This window comes from Punctularia strigosozonata (genome assembly GCF_000264995.1).
Source record: "Punctularia strigosozonata HHB-11173 SS5 unplaced genomic scaffold PUNSTscaffold_19, whole genome shotgun sequence".
NCBI lineage: Eukaryota > Fungi > Basidiomycota > Agaricomycetes > Corticiales > Punctulariaceae > Punctularia > Punctularia strigosozonata.
The window spans coordinates 356756-378857 of record NW_006767451.1 but is presented as its reverse complement, the minus strand read 5'-3'; the positions used below and the strand labels follow the sequence as shown (position 1 = coordinate 378857).

General features: G+C 58.3%; 8 protein-coding genes across 8 annotated transcripts; 5 read left to right on the top strand and 3 right to left on the bottom strand.

The window, feature by feature from the left end:
• Positions 1–1310: 1310 nt before the first annotated feature.
• On the top strand, positions 1311–2784 carry PUNSTDRAFT_76861 (Six-hairpin glycosidase; the record flags this gene model as incomplete). Its single annotated transcript, XM_007388589.1, has 5 exons — positions 1311–1447; positions 1504–1875; positions 1959–2149; positions 2212–2351; positions 2428–2784. 5 exons carry the CDS (start codon positions 1311–1313, stop codon positions 2782–2784), a joined length of 1197 nt encoding a protein of 398 aa, XP_007388651.1.
• A 580-nt stretch (positions 2785–3364) lies between these two features.
• On the bottom strand, positions 3365–3723 carry PUNSTDRAFT_138905 (uncharacterized protein; the record flags this gene model as incomplete). Its single annotated transcript, XM_007388588.1, has 3 exons — positions 3365–3470; positions 3527–3597; positions 3703–3723. The coding sequence occupies 3 exons, from the start codon at positions 3721–3723 to the stop codon at positions 3365–3367; spliced, it is 198 nt and encodes a 65-aa protein (XP_007388650.1).
• A 626-nt stretch (positions 3724–4349) lies between these two features.
• PUNSTDRAFT_122987 (uncharacterized protein) lies at positions 4350–6552 on the bottom strand. The gene is made up of 2 exons (XM_007388587.1): positions 5627–6552; positions 4350–5490 (listed from the first exon to the last, which is right to left on the bottom strand). Exons 1-2 carry the CDS (start codon positions 6441–6443, stop codon positions 4538–4540), a joined length of 1770 nt encoding a protein of 589 aa, XP_007388649.1. The 5' UTR covers positions 6444–6552; the 3' UTR covers positions 4350–4537.
• Positions 6553–6843: 291 nt separating this feature from the next.
• PUNSTDRAFT_76971 (uncharacterized protein) lies at positions 6844–7281 on the top strand (the record flags this gene model as incomplete). Its single annotated transcript, XM_007388586.1, has 1 exon — positions 6844–7281. A coding segment is annotated over one exon (438 nt), but the record flags the coding sequence as incomplete, so codon positions are not given.
• A 5647-nt stretch (positions 7282–12928) lies between these two features.
• On the top strand, positions 12929–13383 carry PUNSTDRAFT_76957 (uncharacterized protein; the record flags this gene model as incomplete). Its single annotated transcript, XM_007388585.1, has 2 exons — positions 12929–13153; positions 13219–13383. Coding segments are annotated over 2 exons (390 nt in total), but the record flags the coding sequence as incomplete, so codon positions are not given.
• Positions 13384–13520: 137 nt separating this feature from the next.
• Positions 13521–15997, bottom strand: PUNSTDRAFT_146661 (uncharacterized protein). Its single transcript, XM_007388584.1, has 6 exons — positions 15723–15997; positions 15611–15658; positions 15470–15550; positions 15116–15399; positions 15020–15053; positions 13521–14964 (listed from the first exon to the last, which is right to left on the bottom strand). The coding sequence occupies exons 1-6, from the start codon at positions 15880–15882 to the stop codon at positions 13574–13576; spliced, it is 1998 nt and encodes a 665-aa protein (XP_007388646.1). The 5' UTR covers positions 15883–15997; the 3' UTR covers positions 13521–13573.
• Positions 15998–16140: 143 nt separating this feature from the next.
• Positions 16141–19671, top strand: PUNSTDRAFT_108653 (uncharacterized protein; the record flags this gene model as incomplete). Its single annotated transcript, XM_007388583.1, has 9 exons — positions 16141–16261; positions 16348–16592; positions 16659–17179; positions 17236–17395; positions 17461–17601; positions 17656–17902; positions 17963–19236; positions 19300–19562; positions 19623–19671. 7 exons carry the CDS (start codon positions 16141–16143, stop codon positions 18721–18723), a joined length of 2196 nt encoding a protein of 731 aa, XP_007388645.1. The 3' UTR covers positions 18724–19236; positions 19300–19562; positions 19623–19671.
• Positions 19672–20034: 363 nt separating this feature from the next.
• On the top strand, positions 20035–20504 carry PUNSTDRAFT_55740 (uncharacterized protein). The gene has a single exon (XM_007388582.1). The coding sequence runs from the start codon at positions 20076–20078 to the stop codon at positions 20304–20306; it is 231 nt and encodes a 76-aa protein (XP_007388644.1). The 5' UTR covers positions 20035–20075; the 3' UTR covers positions 20307–20504.
• The last annotated feature ends 1598 nt before the right edge of the window (positions 20505–22102 follow it).

Sequence of the window (22102 nt, the reverse complement as noted above, 5' to 3'; positions counted from 1 at the left end):
CTGAACGCAGAGAACGATGCATCAGAAACTCTTGAACCTCGTATATCAACGCAATACTTCCATATCTCCCTCCAAACTTGCAAGGCAGTACCCAAACCCACATACGACCGACCTCTGAGCCCACCCAGCCCTACTTCCGTGCCTTCGTGCAAAGGCGATGAGCTGGCTGAGTAACGGAAACATTGACTAAAACCAAAGCTGGGCCGTCAGAGCGAGGTCGGAGGAACGCGTGTTTCGACGTAGCGGCGGGCCCGTTGCCGTCGTCGTCACGCAGTTCCTCAGTTACCAACGAGAAGTCGGACAGGGTGCCGCACTCGAGTCCATTCTTCTAATGAACTCTAGGTCGGCGCACACTCTACATCGGACATCAGCGGTCTCGGGTGTACGTACGCTGGTCGCGCTTCGCTCGCATCACGTTGCGTTGCGTTCGACTCCGTTGCAGAACTTCTTTGGCTCCGGCAGTTGACGAGTTGGAAGTGCTCGGATAAGCAGACAATGTTGGTCGAGTTACGATGGTAACTTTGTACACCACAGCAGCGTATCTAGGTTGAGGGCTCACCTCTTGTCAGCGTATCGTCAGCGCAATAACAGGCGATCCTAGTGGGAAACGCTCCTGCGCCCCTACGATGACAGGTTGATGCTTACCAAGTATCTCCATCCTCAATATATTAGAGAGCATTCAATTTCAATATATATTGAGATCCTGTGGCCAAAACGCGCTCCAAATCGAGCGATTTGGATACGAAACCTCGATATATATTGGTTTTGATATCTGTCTATATTGACACGAAAATAACAAGCATCATGGCAAGCATCATGGCAAGCAACAAGGGGTAAAGTTGTAAGTGAGTCCATTGCCCATGGGTTGCATTGATGTACAACCAATATCACTTGCTCCTAGACGGGTTTCGTATGCCCTTGGACTTCGTTAGCATCTCTGAAGATCTTGCATCAGTAATATTGTACAAAATGCGTTCCCTACAATTTATATGTCCTGCACGCACCATCCAACACGGTGATCGGTTTACGTTTTGTTTGCTTGTCGATCTCTGGGCGGGACTTGGCAATCGCCCTGCCAAACTCGATGACGCCATCGGGGCCGGGAGACTTTATTTAGCCGTGAGAGCACCGCCACAGGGGCGTCCAGGAAGTCTCAAGGGCGGCATCCCCACCCGCACCGAGTTGATTCCGAGACCGTGTAAATAAACGGAGTTGAAACACGAACTTGTTTATATACCCCTCTCTTGTCTCTCACACACACACGACGAACACGCGGGCCCCGCACGACCCGCTTCATCCACCGCGCTCCCATGTTCATACAGCGGGCCCCATTGCGAGTCCTCGCGCTGCTCGTCATCTCGCTCGGTGCGAGGGTCAGCGCGCAGAACCTGACGGATGACCAGATCAGTCTCGTCAAGGCGCGGTTAGCGCAAGGTGCCACGCACAGGTATGTCCCCTACGCGAAAACCGGTACACGCTGTCGTAAAATAACATCTGCGCCAGCTGGGAACTCGGCACGCGCGCCCAAGCTCTCGTCGAGCTCGACACGCCCACCTTCTCCGTCTACAACGCTTCCGTGCCCCCACCCCGCACCGCTCCATCGTCGCTTAACGAGACGCTCGCCATCGCGCAGTCCATCGTCGCCAACCGGAGCGCGTCGAACCACAACGCGACGGGTCCGCAGCCGCTGATACAAGACGGCGCGGCGGCCGACCCGGCCTCGAACATCTTCGAAGTCGTGCTCGCGAACTGGACCGGTTTGAGCGACCACGACTACGCGGGCGCGGCGAAGGATCAGGTGGATTTCCTGTTCGACAAAGTCCCCAAGACGAGCGATGGGGCCATATCGCATCGCGCGGATCAACTCCAATTATGGTGAGCAAATATAGACTACTATTTCCTTATTCTGATCTACGGTTGACTGATCTTATTCTTGGTCTCGTTTCCCTTGATTCCAGGAGTGACTTCGTGTATATGGTCCCGCCTACGCTTGCTTACTATGGCGTCATCACCGGGAACCAGTCCATGGTTCAGTTCGCCTACAACCAGGTCAAACTGTATCGGAATTATCTCATTGACACGCACGCAAACAACCTGTGGAAGCACGTTCTGATGGGCTCGTTCAACGACACGGGCCACTGGTCAACCGGTCAGACTTTTTGATCACATGAAGGTGCAGGCGTAGCAGATGCTAATACGAAGGCGAATCAGGGAACGGGTGGGCCGCGGCAGGCATGCTTCGCGTCGCCGCGACAATCCAGAACTCCCCATTCTCCTCTGCGTTGAAGAACCAGCACAAGGATCTTCTGAATTGGGCACATGAGATCCACGGCGGGATGTACCGTCACCTCGTACGTCTCTCCTCTCTCTCCTCATCTCCCCAAACCTCCACCTCTGACCGGGCGTATCCTCCTGTCCCTCTCCCAGGACACCAACACATCCCTCTTCCACAACTACGCCGACAACCCCTCGACCTTCCTCGACGCCTCCTCCACCGCGATCCTCGCCGCCTCCGTCTACCGCCTCGCCAACATGGGCGGCCCGCGCACGCACATCCCCCAAGCCGAGCTCTCCCGCAAAGCGCTCTCCTCCACCAACTCCTCCGGCGCGTTCGTCCACTTCGACGCGCAGGGCTGGCTGACGCCCGTGGTCAACCCGGATTCGTACGGCTCGGAGGGGTCGAAGAGTCCCGAGGGCCAGGCGTTCGTGCTCCAGATGCACGCGGCGTGGCAGGACTGGGTCGCGTTGGGAGAGAAGGGTGCGTTCACCTGTGCATCCCTTTGACGTGCGAGGAAGGATGGCTGACACAATATAACGTTGTTTGGATAGGCGTGAACGGCGCCGCCTCGCTCAAGAGCGTATCCTCCATCGCCTTATCGGTGCTCACCGGAACCCTGGCTCTGACGTTGCTTGTATAGCGGACTTCCTGTCGAAGGATGCTGCCTCGCCCTCCAGATTACGGACCACATTTCTACCCTGGGAACGCTACCTCACATACACTTCGATCGGGTACTCGAACGCGGAAGCGACCCTTTCGATCTAGTCGTGTATCCTTATTTCGTCCTAAACGGTGTCACTATGCCACCATCTGTGCTCACGATGTATCTTTTCTGCTTCTGGGACCTTTGACGTACTCTGGCATTGCCTTTGTGACGGCTTTATCTTTACCAAATTGGCCACGCATTTCGGTGGTGCTGTAATTCAGTAATTGGCTAGAAAACTACTGAACAACATGGCTGTGACCAAATTCCAGCAATGACTACAGCCTTCATTCCAGACTCGAGACCTAGACGTAGGCCGCTATGCGAACCGCGAAATCCATCGCCGATAGTGGAGCACGAGATTCGCTTCGTTTCGATGGCCTTCACTTCTTCGTGACGTGGCCGCTCGAAGACGTGTACGTCGAGCCACCACTTCCGTTGTTGTAATACGTGGACCCGTTCGGGTTCGAGTAGTAATAGGAACCGTTGCTGGGAGCGCGAACATAAGCTGGGGCGCGCAAGCGAGAGCACGGTGGATGGCTTACGTGTTAGAATAGTGGTACGAGTTGGAGTTGCTGGCGCTGGATCCGTAGTCCCGCGAGCAGTAGTGGTTGCCCTGCAAAATCGCTCCGCTTCAGCATCGATGCCATGAAGGCGGATAGGGGCTACTAAAGCGCGGACGCAATATACTCGCCTGAGAGTTCGTTCCGGAAGAAGTCACCTTATAGTCGCCCTGACCCATGGTTTCGACGTAAGTTATAGAATGAAGGAGAAGTGATGTTGCAATGATGGGAGTCGAAGGTAAAGCAGCGACTACAGGTAGAGCTGCGTCGGCGCCGTATTTATATCGATAGTGTCACGTGCGACGTGTTTCATTAGCGGGACGCGTCCAGACGCGTGCTCATAGGATTAGGTCCCGGATGTCGGATTTGAGGCCCCGAAGGTTATCCCTCTATAATGTACCGATACACGATGTAAGGGGGTATTGTGCTGCTTCTGAGTCCCACCCCATCACATCGTCAAACCCCAGACAATCACACCTGCCACAGATCTGCTGATGGGCTCATACCTCATACTTATATGTCTCCCTGTTGCACCAGGGCACCTTAGACTTGTTCTCTCAGGTGTTCCCTGCCTTGTGCGACAGGTGAGTGTATTTTTCTTTGTAGTTCTCTTTATATATACTAAGATGTTCCCTGCCTTGTGCAACAGCATCTCCAGCATTGTCCCAGGGGATCTGCTACCAGCCTCTGGTGTCTCCAGTTACGTAAGTTAGCTCCAATCCATAGTGTGACCATGTTACCCCACTTGTGTGATTACAGCGATGGGGGTGGTTTGCTCTCTTTTCCGGTGCTTAAGCGCTAATAACTCAGATTGCTCGCGATTCTGAAGTGGAGCTACAGTTGCAATACACTTGGAATCCGTGGCCAGCGGTACATACGAATAAACCGGAGCCCATGTCCCATCACACTCCACCTTGCCCTTCATCGCATTGATTGAGGATGCCGAGCGTTACCAAGAGGCAATGAGCGGTACTATATACCGCCTTCACGACCCTATCCCTCGATGCCATGCGCGACCTCGATCCCAAGCGCCTCGCACGCTTCCCGCCCTCGTGCCGCCCAATACCGCACAACCTCCGGATTGTCGAACCACACAGGCGCTGCTACGGCACTCGCCGTGGCCGAGGTTTCCGCATCGTTCCCGGGGAAGGGCGCCGGAGTGGTCGCTACCGAACCCGCCCGGAGCTGTTCGGAGAGGTGGTTTAGCCCCATTTCGTCCGTTCCTCTCGATATCGCAGCGTCCGGTCTCGACGCGCCCCATAGGCCACCCTCGCGTATCCAAGCAGCCACGTTGCTCTCCCACTTGATGGCGTCTAAGATGCCAATGACGGCGAGCAGCGAGAGGTCGAATTCCGCCTCCTCGACTGGAGGCTCCCCACTGGCAAATCGCGCAATGATCTCTGCATCGCGCTTCTCCTTGCGGCTTGGCCGTTTTCGTTTGCTGCCACCAGCAAGTCCCCCCTCAGCTCCTAGGGGAGGGGTCGTCGATCTCGGTGATTGAGGTTCGGCGTCCGGTACCGAGGCGGAAGACGACTGGGCGTCCTCGCCATCGACTGAGCCCGACTGAGCCTCGGCCGGAATGTGCGCATCTTGCTCCCGTCGTTCCATCCACGTCTTCTTCAAAGCTTCCTGCTCGAGCGCCTTGAGGTCGTGGTTTCGCATTGCTTGGACGTACTCCTTCAAGCAAACGTGGTTCCAGGGCTGCAGCCGCGCCTTCAATGGTGAGTCGTCCAACAGCACGGTTGTCAATGCGGAATGATACTCCGGGAAGACCTCGATGTCCGCGTCCGCGTCCGCGAGCGCGAGTCCGGGGATCCCACCCTCTTCGTCTTGGGAGCCGGATTCCTGCGACGCCTTCGACACCGGAGCCGCAGGTTCGTGACGCGGGAACCAGGGGACCAGCTTCCACGGTTTCGCAAGGTCCTTAGTCGTCTGCGACTTGCGATCTTACCGTCCGTCGGAGGACGTGCAACATACGTAAACGCGTGACGGAGCGAGGGAGATACATAGAAAGAGAGAAGCATACGAAGAACAAAATGTCATTGTCCCGGTCTGTGGTACAAAGAGCGAGGGGAAGCGTACTATAATCCGCTCTGCTGAGTCCGAGCGTGTCCCGCGCCCACACCGCTATCAGTTCGTGCTTCCGCTCGCCGAAACACTTGTCGACCATGTCGGCGACGCTGTGCGGCTGTGCGGAGCTCCACACCATCACGTCCAGCCAGGAGCGCGTGTCGGACGCGAAGAGATAGTTCACAAAGGTCTCGAGGTACGGCCGTCGATGAACCTTCCGCACCTGCGGGCCTTGTTGTTGTTGTAAACCTGGAGGATGCCGGGAGGCGAACCGTGAGCGCAGAAGGAGCGAGCCGTTCAGGTCCAGAATGAGAAGTTTGCGGGACGCGGCAGGGGATGGGAGCGTCATAGTCGGTACGGTGGCAAGGGTGAGGTAGGTCGGTGATGGGGAGCGAGGCGGAGGGGGAGGGGTCGGAGAGCGAGGTCTTTGCTCCACCATGATTTGAGGAGGGCGAGTGAGAGGGGGAGAGGGTGCACGCGGAGGGGTGGGACGCCTGTCGGAATACGCGTAATCATGATATGATCGCTTCTGATGGGTCACGGTGCTCGCGTCGTAGTAGTCATAATAAGGATCGATTGCGCTCGTCTCCCAGTGCGTGTTCCGAGCGACAACTTCCGTCCCGTACTCGTCTCCGAAGGCGGCATACGTTCCATGCCCGGTCTCCGCGACGCGTTCCTCCGCGCTGGACTGGCCCTCGTATGTAGGAGGGGGGTTTTCGACGCGAGCAGAGTCGTGAGCACGATTGAAAGACCTCGCATCCGAGGCACCGTGAACGTTCGAGGACGGGTTTGACCAATTGTCCCGGTTGTGTCGCCTGCGTTTGCCCATGATTCGAGTACGTGTGGAGCTGGGTGGGCGGGCGCCTGCCCTTAAAACGATCTGGCGTAAAAGCGACAGCGCGAAAGGGCTGCCAGGGTGCTTAGGTACGTGAAGTTGGACGGGTCGTCGAGCAAAAGGGAGGAGGTCAAGCGAAACCTTTGATCAAAATGCGACGCCAACGAGAAGAGACCCTAACCCGACGTTCAGCTGGCAGCGTGTACGTCGACAGCGCCCCTTGACCTGTTCCCTCATCCACCGCAAGGAAATCAAAGGATCTGCGAAAATCGGGTCGAATCGGTTAGTAGAAGTAGAGAAAGGATGGTGGATAGCTGGAGGACCTCACTCGCCTACGTTGCAGCGCTCGGAAGGACAACGAACATTTGGCACTCTGGCACATAGCCATAACGAAATGCAACCTCATTGCTCGTCATGTCGGTGTCTGGGAGAAACTACGTCGATTTCCGCCTCATCGCCACTCAACTTAGACGGTAGAGGGATACCAGAGGCGATCCGACTCCTCGACGCCCGTATCGACGTGCTCGTCGCTGAGTTATGCGACCTTCGCCGCCAGAGGAATGCTCACATCCCAGTCAACCGAATGCCTCCCGAAATACTCCAAAACATTTTCCTGCTATACCGGAACGATTTCAGTACTGCCGCACTGGATTGGACCGCTGTTTCTCATGTCTGCCTTCGCTGGCGGGAGGTCGCGCTGTCCAACTCGAGTCTCTGGGATAGTCCGGATTTACGATTTCCAGAATGGGCTGAGGAGATGATAAAGCGAGCCCGCGGAACGCCGCTGCATGTTCAATACTCGCGTCCCCCGCCGACGATGAACACATCCGACGATATCGATTACGAAGATTTCTATTGGAATGATGGCTGCCATGTGCAAATCGAACCTATGGCACTATTATCATTATCACCGTCGCTTCGTATTGACACGATCAATCTCACCGCCAACATCTACACTATCACGTCTGTGCTGTGTTTCCATCCCGGACAGTTGTCTTACCTGCAGCAACTGTCAGTGACGAGCACAACCGACGATGACCACCATTACCAGAATCTGGAAGATGCATTCCGGTCCGATCAATATCCTCGTCTTGAGCATCTCAGTTTGACTCAATGTTGGTTATCGTGGACATCAGACTTGTTGTTGACGCCCGTCCGGTTGCGGACGCTCGACCTCCAGACAGAGCTAGAAGGGCCCCAGACACAGCACTCGTTCCGTGATGTGCTGGCATTCTTGAGGCAACAACCAGAATTGGAATATCTCATCTTGCGTCGAGCTCTACCCATTCGCATTGAGGAAGACGAACTTATTGAATCGGAGGACAGCCAGAAGCCAATAATTTTGCAGAAATTGACGTATCTTTCGCTTCACCAAAATCCGCGCGAGTTGCAACACTTCCTCTCCTGCATTCGTCTTTCCGACAAATGCCGCGTGAAAGTGCAACTGGACGGCACTTGTCGCCGAACTGCTCTTGCACCGTTACGAGCATTGACGAGCGCTGTTTTCACGCACGCCGCTCGCTCTGCACCACTGAACCTTGCACTTCGCTACGACGATCGGGACCGCGTTGCATGCTGCGTCGGAGAACCTGGCTTAGATATCGAACCGCTCATCGACTTCCTATGGCCATCGACTGGTTTGGGCGATTTCTATAGAGAACGAGCCGACAGAGAGGCATTATATCGTCAATCTATTATATCTACCAAGCATCTGCTCGCGGAGCTCTCTCCCTCGTCACTCTTCATATCCATCAGGGGGCATTTCAACCCTACACAAGATCACTGGCGCTCAACACTCGGCGGCATGTCACAAGTGCGCGTTGTGCGATTTGAGGACTCGGAACACATCCCGCTATCGTTCATGCAGGAACTGGCAAATCACGAGGAAGGAACAGAGCCGTTGCTTCCGAATCTCGAAACCCTCGTTTCAATCCCTCTTTTTTATGTCCTCCTCGATGACTTACTCGGATGCCTCAAGCGCCGCGTGAGCACGAGCAAGCTTCGAAACGTGTACTTCTGTGCAGCCTCCAGATCTTTCAGCCCCTCAGTTGACAGCTATCTGAGGGATACGCCGTGTAGGGTCATCTGGGGTGTTGATGACCTTGGCAGGAAATTATGATCTAATGGTCACATCGAGTGCGAGCTACAGAACTCTTTATCAGCAACATCGAGTGCGAGCTACAGAACTCTTTATTAGCAACGGTCTAGCGCCTTTTCTTACCGCATTATCGCCGTGTGCGATGTATAGTACACCGTTCCTCGTCAAGTACAGAAGATAGCGCTAGCTCTGAGTGATGCAATCTCATCAAGGATCATGAAAATCTTGTCATCTTTTCTTAGGAACACCGTGTTCTCGAGTCAGGAATTGAGGGTGGGCCCGAGCGACCTCCGTCGTCGTCGCCGCTGCTCTCGCCCTCGCTCTTCGGGGACGCGCCCCCTTGTCCAACTATGCCCTGGACCGAGCCTGCTTGTTCAAGCACTTTGTCTGGCGGAGGTGCCGCTCCTCTCGCTGGTAGGCCTGGAAGGCGGCCGGCCAGCGGTCTTGAAGGTCGGCGCTCAACAGGCCGATGCACACACCGGCCATCTGAGTGAGCGCGGACAGGCGGAGGACCATCTCCGCGATGGACCCCCCGATCCGCTCCAGCGTCCCGTTGATGCGGTCCAACCGCTCTATCACAGCGCCGAAGTCCGTGTGGGCTGGGGCCGGAGCCTTCCAGCAGTAGCGGCAGGCACTACCCTGGGTTCGAGGGACTCGGGTCCGGCCATGAAATCGCATCTTCCAATCTATTCCTGATCCATTCGTCCCCTTCCTTCAACTCCTCCGTAACATACAGCCGCTCGAACACGCCGTCGCGAGCGCGGCGCTTCAATGCGGCCAGGAGGTCGTCGATCGTGCGAGCGTGGTGCGGGGCAGAGAAGTTTCCGAGATAGACGCCGCTTATGACGAGGATCTCGAGGCGAGGAAGCAGCCGCGCTTTCTTCTCGTCAAAGTCTGCGAGAGATTGCAGGAAACTGACGGGAAGACGCCCGCCCATGTGGAGCTCCACGGTCCGCACTTGGGTCATTTCGCACAGCATCCGTCTCCAATCTCCCGACCTGATATCGGAGATCTGCTCGCCGAAGTGAAGCTCAAGTAATGAGGGCGCGAGCTCGCCGAACGTATGCCCGAAGCTTGCGACGAGCCAGGCGTGGGCGAGCTGTAGCTCTTGAGGGGTCTCGCATGTCGGCCACAGCGCGCGAACTAACTGGGGACTGCTCGGCGCTCCGCACAGGATCCTGATCTGTGCGTCGAATGTGACCGACAGCGTGGAATTTTTGATCCCGCGAGCGTGGGCCAAGGCCCAGCGAGTGCAAGCGATCAAGTTAGAGCTCTGAGTGTACGCGTAGTCGGGCCCTTCCTCGCTCCGCACGACGTTAAAGTGAAAGTGGCGTAGCTTAGGGAGCTCGAGGCTGAGCGTCACGATGAGTGCATCCATTACAGTCACGTCGTCGGTGATGGACAGGGAAATGAGATTAGGGAGTTGCAGACAAAGACCCGCATCTCGAGGATGGCGCGCCAGGTTCACCTCGGGCAGGGCTCGAGTCAGCGCGAGATGCTCCAGGTTTGGATGCTTTCGTAGCAGGCGGACGACGCGATTAAATCGTCCTTTAATGATGTTGGGGGAATATACGTATATCTCGCGCAGATTGACTGGGGTGGTAAACAACGGGCAGTCCCAAGGGGCGTTGCATCGGCGTAAACGGATGATCTCGAGGGCAGGATAGCGATCGGTCAGGGCTTCTTGAATTTGACCTCCCGTCTCTAACGAGTCGATTGCTATCTCCTTCAGCTGGGACAGCTGGCCAGGACGAGCACAGAGCATTGCTGGGATCGCCGAGGACTGTGTGGAGGACATATCGATCGAAGCAATTGGTGACGAACGATCTAAACGCGATATATAGCCGATGTTGAGGCAAAAAGACCTCTTGCTCGGCGAAGAACGAACGTGGAGCGCAGTCCCTCGGGATCTTCGCGACATTTCCACAGCTAGCTCGGGTTAAAGTAGATCAGGCACGTTCCACAAGCGGGCACTCGAAAGGGCGGTTTCACGCCAGAAGGAGCATACATGAGAGATCTTGACCCATTGAGGACCGAAGCAAGTGTGATCGTCTCGGTGATAGAAGAATACGTCGAGGAGGATCTCGGGAGGTAGATGGTTGACAGGCAGTAAAGAATTCTTCTGGCGGCGAAGCTCGTTACCGGTAGAGAGACCGAGACACTTGATACGATCGTCGAGGGATTGTACGGGGTCCGTATCGTGCTCCAGTATCTGCGCCTCTGCGTTGACTGCTACACCTTGCGAGGTCGAAGATTCATCCGAAGACTGACAAGAAGACCTATGATATGACATATCTAACGCGCAAATCATTGTCTAGATGGACCCACGATGTGACTACATCTCACTGACTTGTATTCACAGCGTCTGTCGCTGCAGGTATATGTGAGCGATCTGAATTGTATTCAAGTCGATGTTTTCCCGATTGTTTGCTAGGACGTGTACGATTGTCCCCTTGGGGTGTGTTAACGAAGGATATGACAATCAGCTTGATGGGGACAACGACCGTTAAGAGCAAGCTTGAACCGAAGCTCGCGTTCACACGGGGCAACGGACGATCAGTCAGCTTGCGATTCAATTTCAACCTCTATTCTTTGTATTTTGCACTACTCGTCCTGCAAATACTCAGACAGACCTTTGTTATTCTGCTTAGCTGCCAATATGGCGGCTACGATATTCTCGTTGCCTTCGGAAATCGTCGAGCTGACGTTAGTGACCGCTGCAGCTGCCCACGAGCCATCCGTTATCTCGACGTTGGCTTCCACCTGCCGTCGCTTTCGAAATCTGGTATACCAGGCTGAAGATCACCATCTCTGGCGCCAGATATTCCTCGCCAAGTTTGATGATCCAAGGTTGAATGGAGCCTTGAGATTGGTCTATCCCGACGGCGGCCCTCCAGAACGGAGCCAGGATGCGGCAGCGACGGACGGACCGACACCAATGGCCAACAGCAACCTCCCAAAGCTATGGAACTGGGGTGCACAGTACCGGGCACGGATACAAGCAGAGAAATATCTTACGCGTATGGTACCTCCAGCAGCCACCACAGAGGAGGAGAACCTATACGCATCCACTCGGTCCGACGCGCCCCCCCGTCAGGAGACCGACTCCGCTCTCGCCGTCACCCTCAGTGCGCTTATATCTACCCTACTCACCAGTACCCCTTTCGTCTCCTGGGGCGTCAAATATCAATCCCCCTCCGACTCCTCCGACTCATCATCCCCTCCCGATCTCGCCCCGCTCTCCTACAACAAGTATCCCATCTTCCTCCCCGACCTACACGCCCTATCACAGCCCCCGCTCATGCCCGCAGCTCCGTCGTCTTCGAACGTTCCCTGGCTCGCCTCCATCCTCTTAGACGGACGCAAGGGCTACCCACCCGCGCTCAACGCCGTCCTCGCCGACGCCGACGGCGCGCGGCACAAGTTCGACGACGCGTTCCACACGAGCCAAGCCGGCCGCGACTTCTACCGCATGGTAGCCTGCACGGGCTTCATCCTCCCCGCACACGTGCGGAGCGTGAAGAAGCCGGACGGGAGCGAGGACGAGGAGAGCCCCCGGAGCCTGCTTGAGAAGCGCGTCCGGCGCCGCGCGCGGATACACGTCTACAACCTGCGATATCTGTTGCGCCAGCGACACTGGGGCCCGTTCTTGCCCGTCGAGAGCCCGGAAGAGCAGGCAGCGGCACCGGCATCGTCCGCGTCTGGACCTGAGTCCGCCCCCTCCTCTAGTACCACACCTCCCGTTTCGGCAGAGCCAGGCTCCTCATCCAGTACCACATCCACCCCAGCTGAGGGGGCCGCTGTCCCTAAAAACGAAGCCGACACGGATGATGACCCGGACGACGCGGACTACCTTCCCCCGCTCGCCGACGTGTCCGATTCGGAGGGCTCCGGCGACGATGATGACGACGGCTTCATCTACAATCCACTGCCTTCGCCGCCGCCCTCGGCAGGGGACGCTCCCGCGCCTGACACCCTCCGCGTCGACTGGGCCTACCTCGCGATGGCGCGCATCGTGGTCGAGGCCAATCTGAGCGAGGCGAGCACGAGCGGGAGCACGGGCCCGATGCGCGGGCTGACGCAGCTCGAGGGCGTCCGTGCGAGGACGGCGCCGAGTGTGGGCGAAGACTGGGCGGGCGTGACGGGAGTGTGGAGGTGAGAACGCCTTCTGAAAGTGCGACGCGTCGCTGATGATCATCACGCATGAGCTGTAGGCGATGCGTGTGTTGGATGGACTACCGCGACCTCGTTCGTGAGTGTCCACACTACCGTCCAAAGTATTGTCCGAGAGCTGACTGTCCCTTGCAGTGAACAATGTAGGTCGTCTCTTTCTCTCTAGACACCTTGTGATCCTGAACTTCCCTGACTCAATGAGTGGTTGGTCCAGCTACATGCAGGGCCGACGCGCTTCGCGGACAGCTCTCTCCTCGAGGCAGTGCGTATCATTCCGATGACGATCTCGGTTGTGGGCACGGGCGAGGCGCCTGCCGCGTGGCCCGACCGGCCTGCACTGCACGTCCGCGGGTCGGTGGCGGGGATGAACAGCCCTCGGAGGATGACCGGCGTCGTGCGCATGACGGCCGACGGCGAAGTGCGCTGGTCGCTGGTGAGTCCCGTTCTCGGATCCGTGGCTATGAGTGTGAGGGAAGGCTGACGGTGCCGCTGCGTAAGAAGGTCTCGACGAGCGAGAACGGTCAGAACGAGTGGGTCACGGAGGGAGTGCAAGTCGCCGGTCTCGGCTCCGCGATGGGTGTTATCGGGCTGTGGACCGGGGCGAGCCACGAGAGGACAGATCCGTTGGGTGAGTTTGTTCCCTTCGACTCCGATAGGTTATGATTGATGTCGCTTTCAACAGGCCCATTCTGGCAGTGGAAAGTGGGTTAATGTACCGTACCGTATCGCAAATAACGCTGTACCAGAAATACCAACACAGAAGCCACTGGATCTGTGCAATCTACTAAATGATATTTATGCGCATACTTCGTCGTAGTAACATACACCAAGCTTGAGTCGCGAGCAATCAGAGTTACCGCTGATATCCGGCCGAGTCTTCTCCATATCCCCTGTCATATTCTCGATTGTCCCTTCTAGTCCCACTTCCCCACGACCCGCTCCCGTTCCTGCTTCCATCATATCGAGGAGCGGTCGGCGGATTATCAGGATGCCGCGGATCGCTCCCGCTCATCCTCCTGCCCCTGTCCTGCGGCGGGTACCCGCCCACGCTCGAGTAGCTGGACCTCGGCGACGACGTGCCCAGGCCGGCCGCGTAGGGATTATTAGGATAATACGGCGCGGAACCAGGCGCACCGAATCCCATCTTCTCCGCGAGAGCCCGATCTAACCCGTTCGCGGGGGTGGCGGACGGCGGCTGCGGGTACCCTTGGGTAACGAGCGAGCCGTCGCGCGCGGTGAGGTGCGAGAGTGCGGCGGGCCCGCGCGGCGGTTGCCGTGGCGCGCTTGCACTGGCAGCAGCCTGGCGGGCGGCCTGGACAGCGCGTAAAGGCGCCAGCCGGTCCGAAGGCGGAGCAGCGGTCTGCATCGGCTTCGGCGGCAGCGAGGCCGAGGCGACGTAAGCGTTCGGTGGGATGGAGGATAGCGGGCGTGCGCCGGAAGCAGGAGGCACAGTTGAGACCGCGGGCGACTCTCGTTTGACCGATGGGTTGGGTGGTGCGGGTGCAGGTGCGGAAGGCGGCGTCTTGGACCTCGAACGCCGCTGGAGCCGCGGGACCTTGGAAGGCGGCGACGAGTCCATGAGTTGGTCTTTATCGTCATCCTGCTCCTCTGACTCGTAGTCGGAATCCTCGTCATCGCTCGCCGCCATGGCGCGCTTCTTCCGCTTCTTGCCCGCCGTCGTACCGACCACCTCGCCAACGTCGCGGAAATCGCTCGGCTTGATCTCTTTGATGTACTTCATCATGGTGCCAGACACTTTACTGTTCATGCGGATATCCGGGTGAATCTCGCGCGCTTCGTCGCGCATACCGACGATGGCTGCGGCGAGCTGCGCCTGGGAGAGCTTGTCCTTGTGTACGGCGATGAGCAGTGCTAAGCAGATGAATTCGACGGGTGCCACGTGCTTGTAGCGGCCGCCAAACGGACGTCGTTGGCCGCGGCCGCCCTTGGCCATGGTGACGAGCTTGCCGAAGGTCGTGAAGGTCTCCTCCATCTGCTCTTTGAAGTCGTCGGAGAAGTCGGGTTGCGAGAGCCACTTGGCGGTCGCTTGAATGGTCGGGATGGCTTTAGCCGCGGGGTAGCGCGTGAAGGCTTGTATGGCTTGCGCGACGCAGCGGAAGTCGGAGCCGCGGCTTTGGTCCCAGTCAAGGGTGGCGGGCCCGAGCGGGGACGGGTCACGGATGTGCCTTTCCATGAGTGCTACGATGAATCTGACGCGGTCGGAGGAGATGGCGCGCAGTTTCTCTAAGACGTCGGTCAGACTGAGTCGGAAGAGGACATCATCGTAGGAGAGACGTACCAGCAGGGGTAAGGGCCAGGCCAAGTTGAACTCTCTGGCGAATGATTTAGTGACGTAATGTAGGGGCAACCTGTACGTCGCAATAAGTAAACGCACCTTGAAGATCTCTCGCTCGTCTTCATCCTTCAGATCCGAGTATTCCACGCAGACGATTTGCTTATTTGCGAACATGCGGCGATACTTCTCCGGCACGAGTTTCTTGACTTTGTTCTTGCCCTTGCCCGGGGGAGCGGCGCCAGTGTCCTTATAGTACATTTTCTCGTTCGAGTCCATGTCCTGGAACGGTATTTCGCCTTCCATGAACCGGTGAAGGGACGTGAGTCGTTGTTTGCCGTCGATGCAGATGCGACGCTCCGTGCCATCGCTGTGGAATTTGACGGCTGGACCCATATATGCGCGTGAGCGAAGAGGCTGAGGCACCAATGGCCGGAGACAGGAGTCAGGACGTACCGAAGATGATGGGAGGAATGTAGAAGTTGCGAAACAGCGAGTCAATCAGGTTTATTTGTCGGACTTCGGGCCAGACGACCTCTTATCCAATACGTTCATGAGGCATGGTATCATGCATACGGCCCTGGGAATGAGACGGACCTCTTTGGTACTCCGGTTCGAGCTCAATATCGCCATTGTGTATTTGTTCTGTTCGAACCACGTATCAGTTAGAGTGCAGTATCATGAAGCAAGGATTTCGCGAAAGGCGCACCGTACAGGGCCTGCGCGCTATAGCTTGTCGCTCTCGGCGGTTTGAGAGCGTGATGAATCTGATATTCTGCATCCTCCACTTTCTTCCCCTTCGCCTTCTTGCGCTGGGTTGGCGTGGTGTATTCCTCGTCTTCGGACCCGATGAGTTCGTCGTCTGACATCGCTATGTAGTAGCTTCGATGGTCCTGTTTCAATACGTTTCGGTGCACGTAACAGTGAGAGAGGATAGAGAACGCAAGCAGGCGGACGAGTATGCAAGAAGGTGGTGGTCGTGACTGCAAGCGTCAAGATCCCGACGTCGCGCGTACCGACGTCGGCGACAGTCTACTGAGCACGTGTGTCGGGACTCGCTTGGTCTTGACCGCGACTTTCGTAGTTCTGCCCGCTGTTGCGCTCGCTCTACGCGTGAAGACTCCGGAATGAACAAAGATAAATTCAAAACGCCAGCAACAGCGGCGGGAGGGGGTGGCGCGTATGCGCGGTCGACCGCCGCCGCTACCGCAAAGAAACGGGACACCGCCGCCGCCGAGCTCGAGAGGGGTAAGCATTCTGCACTTCAAAAGATCGGGAGACTCGGCTTCGTACGTGTCGGCGTCGCAGCTGAATCTTGATCACTCGACCCGCAGACCCGCAAACATCCACTGCGAAACGGCAACAGCGCTCGCAGGCGTTCACCTCGCACATGGCGCACGCCGCGCTCGAGCGGAAGCTCGCCACCGCCGAGACGGCGCGCATTGATCTCGAGACGAAGCTGCGCGAGAAGGAGCTGCAGGTCGAGCAGCTGGAGCGGGACCGGCGGTGGCTCGCGGAGCGGGAGGAGCGCGAGCGGACGGAGAAGGAGCGCGAGCGAAAGGAGCACGAACAGACCAAGGTGAACCATCAATCGCGCTCTGCGGCGGAGTATCCGTAAATGTTGATATGGTGTATTGTGGACAAGCGCGAGCTCGAAGACGACCTGCGCACAACACGCTCGGCGCTGCACACCCTACGCTCGCAACACGATGAATTGGAGGAAGACCACGCCTCGCTCTCCCGCTCGACCTCACACACCATCTCCTCGCAGGCCGCGCAGCTCTCGACACTGAATACCCAGCTCGCCTCGCTCGAGCGTGCTCTAGCCGAATCGGAGCAGCTTGCGACCTCACGCGCGCACAAGCTCGCTGCGCTACAAGATGAGGTTGATGACCTGCGCGCTCGCGATCAAGACGCGTCGCGCACCGAGGCCGACACGCAGACGTGGTCCGTCGTCCGCGAAGAGCTCTCGCGCCAGACGGCGTACGTTCGCCAGCTTGAAGGCGCGAACGCCAAGATGTCTAAGGAGCTCGCTGTGCTACGCGAGCGGAAGGAGAGCGTCGAGGTCGTGCGCGAACAGAAGCGCGAGCTGGAGCGCAAGCTTGCAGCGATGGGTGAAATGCGCGAGCGCGTCGTGCGGCTCGAGGGCGAGTTGGAGGCAGCGAGGTGCGCGTATACTTGCACACTCTCATGTGTCTCGTTCTGATGCTTTGTTGGATCAGAGCGGCGGCGTCATCTCAGGCGCTCTCCCTCTCGGCCTCGCAGTCCTCGAATACGGCCGCCCGTGAGCTACAAGTGCTCCGGACCAATCATGCTCGGCTGCTCGAAGAGCATGGCTCCACGTCTGCTCTCCTGAAACTACGGGACACGCAGCTGGCCGAGGTATGCATGATCGCTCCCTCTCTCTCAGTAACGTATGTTTCTGATGAACGTGCTCGCGTCGATAGGCGGAAAGGCGGGAGAATGAGATTCTGGAAATGGTCGAACAGATGGAACCGCAGATCCGGAGCCTCAAAGACAAGATTGCGCGACGCGAACAGCGCGTCGCCGTCGCGGCGCGCGAAGTCGAAGGTCTCAAAGCTCTCCTGGTCAGTCCACATCTCCTTGCGTTACTCTCCCTCGCTGACCACCCAGATGTTTAGGCGAGTTACGCAGAAGAGGCGGCACAACAATCCCCTGCGGCTGCGGCTGACGCTGCACAAACCCAGCGCGTGACACAACTTGACACGTTGCTTGCGGAGTATAAGACGTTGAACGACCAGCTGCAATCCGAGCTTGACCGGGCGCTCGAGCAAGCGACGGGTACGGCGCCGGCAGGCGGGACGGCGCACCAGAAGTTGAGCGTGGCATTGGATGCTGAGCGGGCCGCACGCACAACGGCCGAGCGAGGTTCGTTCGCTCATTCCACTCCAACGGACTGTCTCTTACAATTTTTCGGGATGGCAATAGAGCTGGAAGATGCTCGCACGACGATCGCGGCGCTTGAAAAACAGATGGACGCGCTCGAGCAGCGATTGTTTGAGCTGCAGGGCGAGATTGGCGGCGGACGACACGTTCCGCCGGGGGTGCGCGTACTGGAGATGCGGGACAACCCAGCGCAGCGGTGGACCGACCTGCGGCAGGAGGTGATGGACAGACTAAAGGGCGAGAACGAGGCGCTGCTCGGGCGATTGCGGGAGCTGGAGGAGCGAGCCGCGCATCGCAAGGAGATCAAGGATGAGGCGAACGAGGACGGAAAGGACGAGAAGAAGGTAGAAGATGAAGCAGGCGAGGGCGCAGGCGAGCTCGTGCCGCGTGCAAGCTGGGAGGTGGTGCAGAAGGAGAAGCGCGAGCTGGAGGAGGTCGTACGCCAGAAGGAGAAGCGGCTCCTGCGCCTGCAGCAGGTGTTCACCGCCAAGTCGGCCGAGTTCAAGGAAGCGATCGCGGCCGTGCTCGGTCTCAAGCTCGCGTTCTACCCGAACGGCCAGGTGCGCGTCACGTCGCGGTACGACCTCTCGTGCTCGTTCGTGTTCCAGCCCGCGAAGGACGGTTCGGGGAGCGCGACTATGCAGCTCGTCGCGCAGGGCGAGGGCGGGCCGGAGGATCTCGGGCAGTGGATGCGCAATTGGATAGAAAAGGAGCAATGCATACCTGGGTTCTTGGCGACGGTCACGCTCGAATGCTACGACCGATGGAAAACGATGAGGGACAGGGGCGAGTTGGAGGAGTAGCGAGAGGATCTGGTGATGTATTTTACCTCGATTGACTACGGCACGAGTGATATAGATTACATTACACGATGTACACTGCAGAAATAGGTGGAACAATGCAGGATAGCAAAATAACGGAGATCAAAGCACGATGAAGATGAGAAGACGAAAGATTTTGTGGAGAGTGCACTTGGGACTGAGGCAACGTTGGACGGAATCCTTCAGCCTCTATTGAGCGATGGGTTGAGACGGGGGGTTTCCACTACGCGGTTATTATGGTTCGGATTCTGAACTAGCTTCGGCCCATCGACATCGATGACGAGCCAGAATCTAACAGCCGTTTTCCTCCCGCGAAAGTAAGGATGTCCGTTGTCCGGCATGATGGCGAGCTCCAGGCGCGCGGACATCTTCCAAACCATGGGCTTCACTGCGCTTTCGCCGCTCGCGGACCGTGAAGTCGGTAGCTGCATTTCGTGAACGCAAGCCGATTTCTGTACGAAAGCATCCTTTCCGAAAGCGCGGACGGTCCCCAGCCTAGCGGTGTTCATCGTACTTCAACCACTGTGTCCTGACCATAGTCGAAGGATGTATACGTACTGGAGGGGAAAACCGGTGGCGGCCTGGATCATGACCCACGCCTGATGCAACGGCGCATAGGAACGCGCGTCGAGAGTGTCGACCACCACCGAATTCTCGCCGTCGAAACCGAAAAAATTGGCGCGTTTGAGCAGATGGGGTTTTGCCGCTGCGGCCTGCAGCTGAAAGAAGTTGTGCAGGAATGCCGAGAGGCGTGCACGTAGTGAGCCGATGAGGGCGTCCATGTGCTGGTAGGGCGGATAATGGAACTGTGGCTGCGGGTACTGCAGGAGGGGTACTGTCGTCGGGCGATGCTCTAGGTAGGTAAGGATCGACGGACTTACCTCTGTCCACACCGAGCGCCTGGCCCGGTTGTGCTGGGCATCCACCTTCTTGTTAGGCTTTATGTATACCTCTTTGTGAGGGTCGCGCGGGACGGAGCCTGGAGTAGGAGTCCCTTCATGTCTGCACGCCTTGCATATGTGCCACGGATACTTTGTCGTCGGCGGGATTAAGTTTGTACAACTCTGAACAGAGCACTTCCGCAGCTTGATCGAAAGTACGGGGTTGTCGTAAGACGGCCCGCTGGGTGGCCTACCATCGTCGAGTTCGCCTGGACGAGATGGCGGCCGGGCGACGGGGTCCGCCTTCGTTGGAGGGTTGAGATCGGAGTTGGAATCTTCGCCTGGAAGCATGAGATGGTCGTCCGCTGCAGAAGGGTTACCTCCTGCTCTGACATCAGATGCCGCTGAACTAGACCCTGCAGACGGCTTTGTAGTGATATCCGCTTTGACAAGATGATCGTTCATCGCAGGCGCGACGGTTTCATTACGACCGGTCTCCGTTGGATCGCCGGTCATCCGCGCCAATGTACCAGTCGCCTCCGTCACTTCGCTAACCCGGTCCACCGATGGAGGCAGTGGATTGCCCACAAACTCCCTCAGATCACCGGCCTCCTTGTCCAATTCAGTTGCCAGCGCCCGCGTACGGTCTTCGGCCTCTTCCTTGTCATCGACTTCATCCTCTGATGGCGTCAACTCGGACAAATCACTGTCCCAGCCCCGAATGGCGCCCGACCGCCGGCGCTTACGCCCCAGCGTTAGCTTGAGCTTTACCTTCCGCTGGGGTGATGTGGAGGATGACTTCCTGCGCGTTTTCCACCGCGCGAGGCTGCATGCCGGACAGCGCGGCCACATCGTCCCTGGTGGAACGATGTTCGCGCACCCCGCGGTCTCGCACGGCATTGCAATACCGTCGGGAACGATCGACAGTCGCGTGTTCGGGAGCGGGTCAACCTGCCGAGGCGGGTGAGCGGCGTCCTGCGGACGGGGCCTGTGAGCACTCCTCGAGGCCGCCTGGGTGCGGGGCCGCTTACGGGCAGTCGACAGCTTTGGCTTTGGCTTCTCCTCCTCCTCCTCCGCGCTCCCCTCCTTCCCCTGTTCTGCGACGCTCCAGAACTCCTCGCCGATCACGTCCGTGCGGGTGAACCGCGCGTCGGCCTCGAGCGAACGCCGTACTTCTTCGTCGGTGGAGGCGGCGGCTGGGTAAAGGGCGGCGACGTACGCGCAGATGTCGGCGACGCGCAGCCGGCGGTGGGGGGCGAGCTGGATGGCCTCGCGCGCGAAGGAGAGAACGGACGGGGTCGCGGGCGTGAGCTTGGGCTCGGACGGCGCAGGAGGCCCGTCGTCGTCCGAAGGAGGGTACTCGAGCTTCTCCTCCTGCCCCTCCTCGTCGTCATCATCGGCCGTAAGGTCGATGACGACCTTGTCTCCTTTTCCACCCTCGCTCTCCTGCTTCCCGCTAGCCGACCCGGCGCCCACGGTTTGCCCATCTGATGCCGATGCCGATGTCGCCTCGCTCTCGCCCGTGGCAGCCCCGCCTGCATTGGACGCAGCCCGGCCCTGCCGCGCCTGCACGCCCGCCCGTCCGCCGCGCACCATGTCGCAGACGACCTCGCCCGTCGGTGTCACGAACGGGAATAACGCGGTCGTGTCCTCTTCTCCGTCCCTTTCCTTCGCTTCCCCCGCTTGCTGCTCGCCTTCGCGTATTACGCGCTTCTGACGTCGGACCAGCGCCGCACGCTCCCGTCGAACGCGCACGTAGTATGGCGGCTCGGAGTGCGGGCGGATCGTGGCGCTGCGGGAGAGCGCTGTACGGACGGCGGCGTCGAATGCGGGGTCGGCGGGGAAGGGGTAAGAGGGCGAGGTGGGGGTGGTAGGGCGGAGGATGGGAAAGTACGGGGAGAGGGTGTTGGAGGGGAAGGAGCCCGTCGACGGGGTGGGCGAAGAAGTGGTGGTGGGGAAGGTCGTGGTGGTGAAGGGGGCCGGAAATGTCGTAACGGAGGCGCTGGTATGGAAGGAGGAGGTGGGGGAAGGCGCCGGGTGAGAGGATGCCGACGAGGTGCTGGCGGGACGATGTAACTGCATAGTGGCTGCTGGTGCTGGCGCAATGTAGGTATGCAAGATGGCGGTGGCGTTGCGGGGTATGTTGAAGGTTGTCGGCGTTACCGGTTCTGCGAATCGTACTTCTTTGAAAGGTTTACGTAGCTGGTGGGCGCGATCGGGCGGATGGGGCTGCGCGAATGGAGCGACGGGGGCGACGGAGGAGAACGAGGTAGAAAAGCCGGCTTGCGAGCGGTAGAAGGGAGGTGTGGGTGGAGGCGTGATGATGGACATGGAGGCGGCAGCGGGGACAGGAGCGAGGGCGGGAGGACGCGCGACGTGCGACCAGAGGGACCGGGTGGTGGAGTGCGACCGCGTAGACGGCAACGCAGATTGCCCGGGAGGAGGAGGTACTGGCTGGGCGAAATATTGCGTAGAGGAGA

Excerpts from the sequence above, each read along its gene's own strand:
- PUNSTDRAFT_55740 (XM_007388582.1), top strand. The coding sequence starts at position 20,076 with ATGATCGTTCATCGCAGGCGCGACGGTTTCATTACGACCGGTCTCCGT.
- PUNSTDRAFT_146661 (XM_007388584.1), bottom strand. The coding sequence starts at position 15,882 with ATGTCAGACGACGAACTCATCGGGTCCGAAGACGAGGAATACACCACG. Across the intron at positions 15,659-15,722 it reads TAGCGCGCAGGCCCTGTACG|AACAAATACACAATGGCGAT; the intron begins GTGCGCCTTTCG and ends TGGTTCGAACAG. Across the intron at positions 14,965-15,019 it reads CCTGGCCCTTACCCCTGCTG|AGAAACTGCGCGCCATCTCC; the intron begins GTACGTCTCTCC and ends CCGACGTCTTAG.
- PUNSTDRAFT_122987 (XM_007388587.1), bottom strand. The coding sequence starts at position 6,443 with ATGGGCAAACGCAGGCGACACAACCGGGACAATTGGTCAAACCCGTCC. Across the intron at positions 5,491-5,626 it reads ACTCAGCAGAGCGGATTATA|ATCGCAAGTCGCAGACGACT; the intron begins GTACGCTTCCCC and ends ACGGACGGTAAG.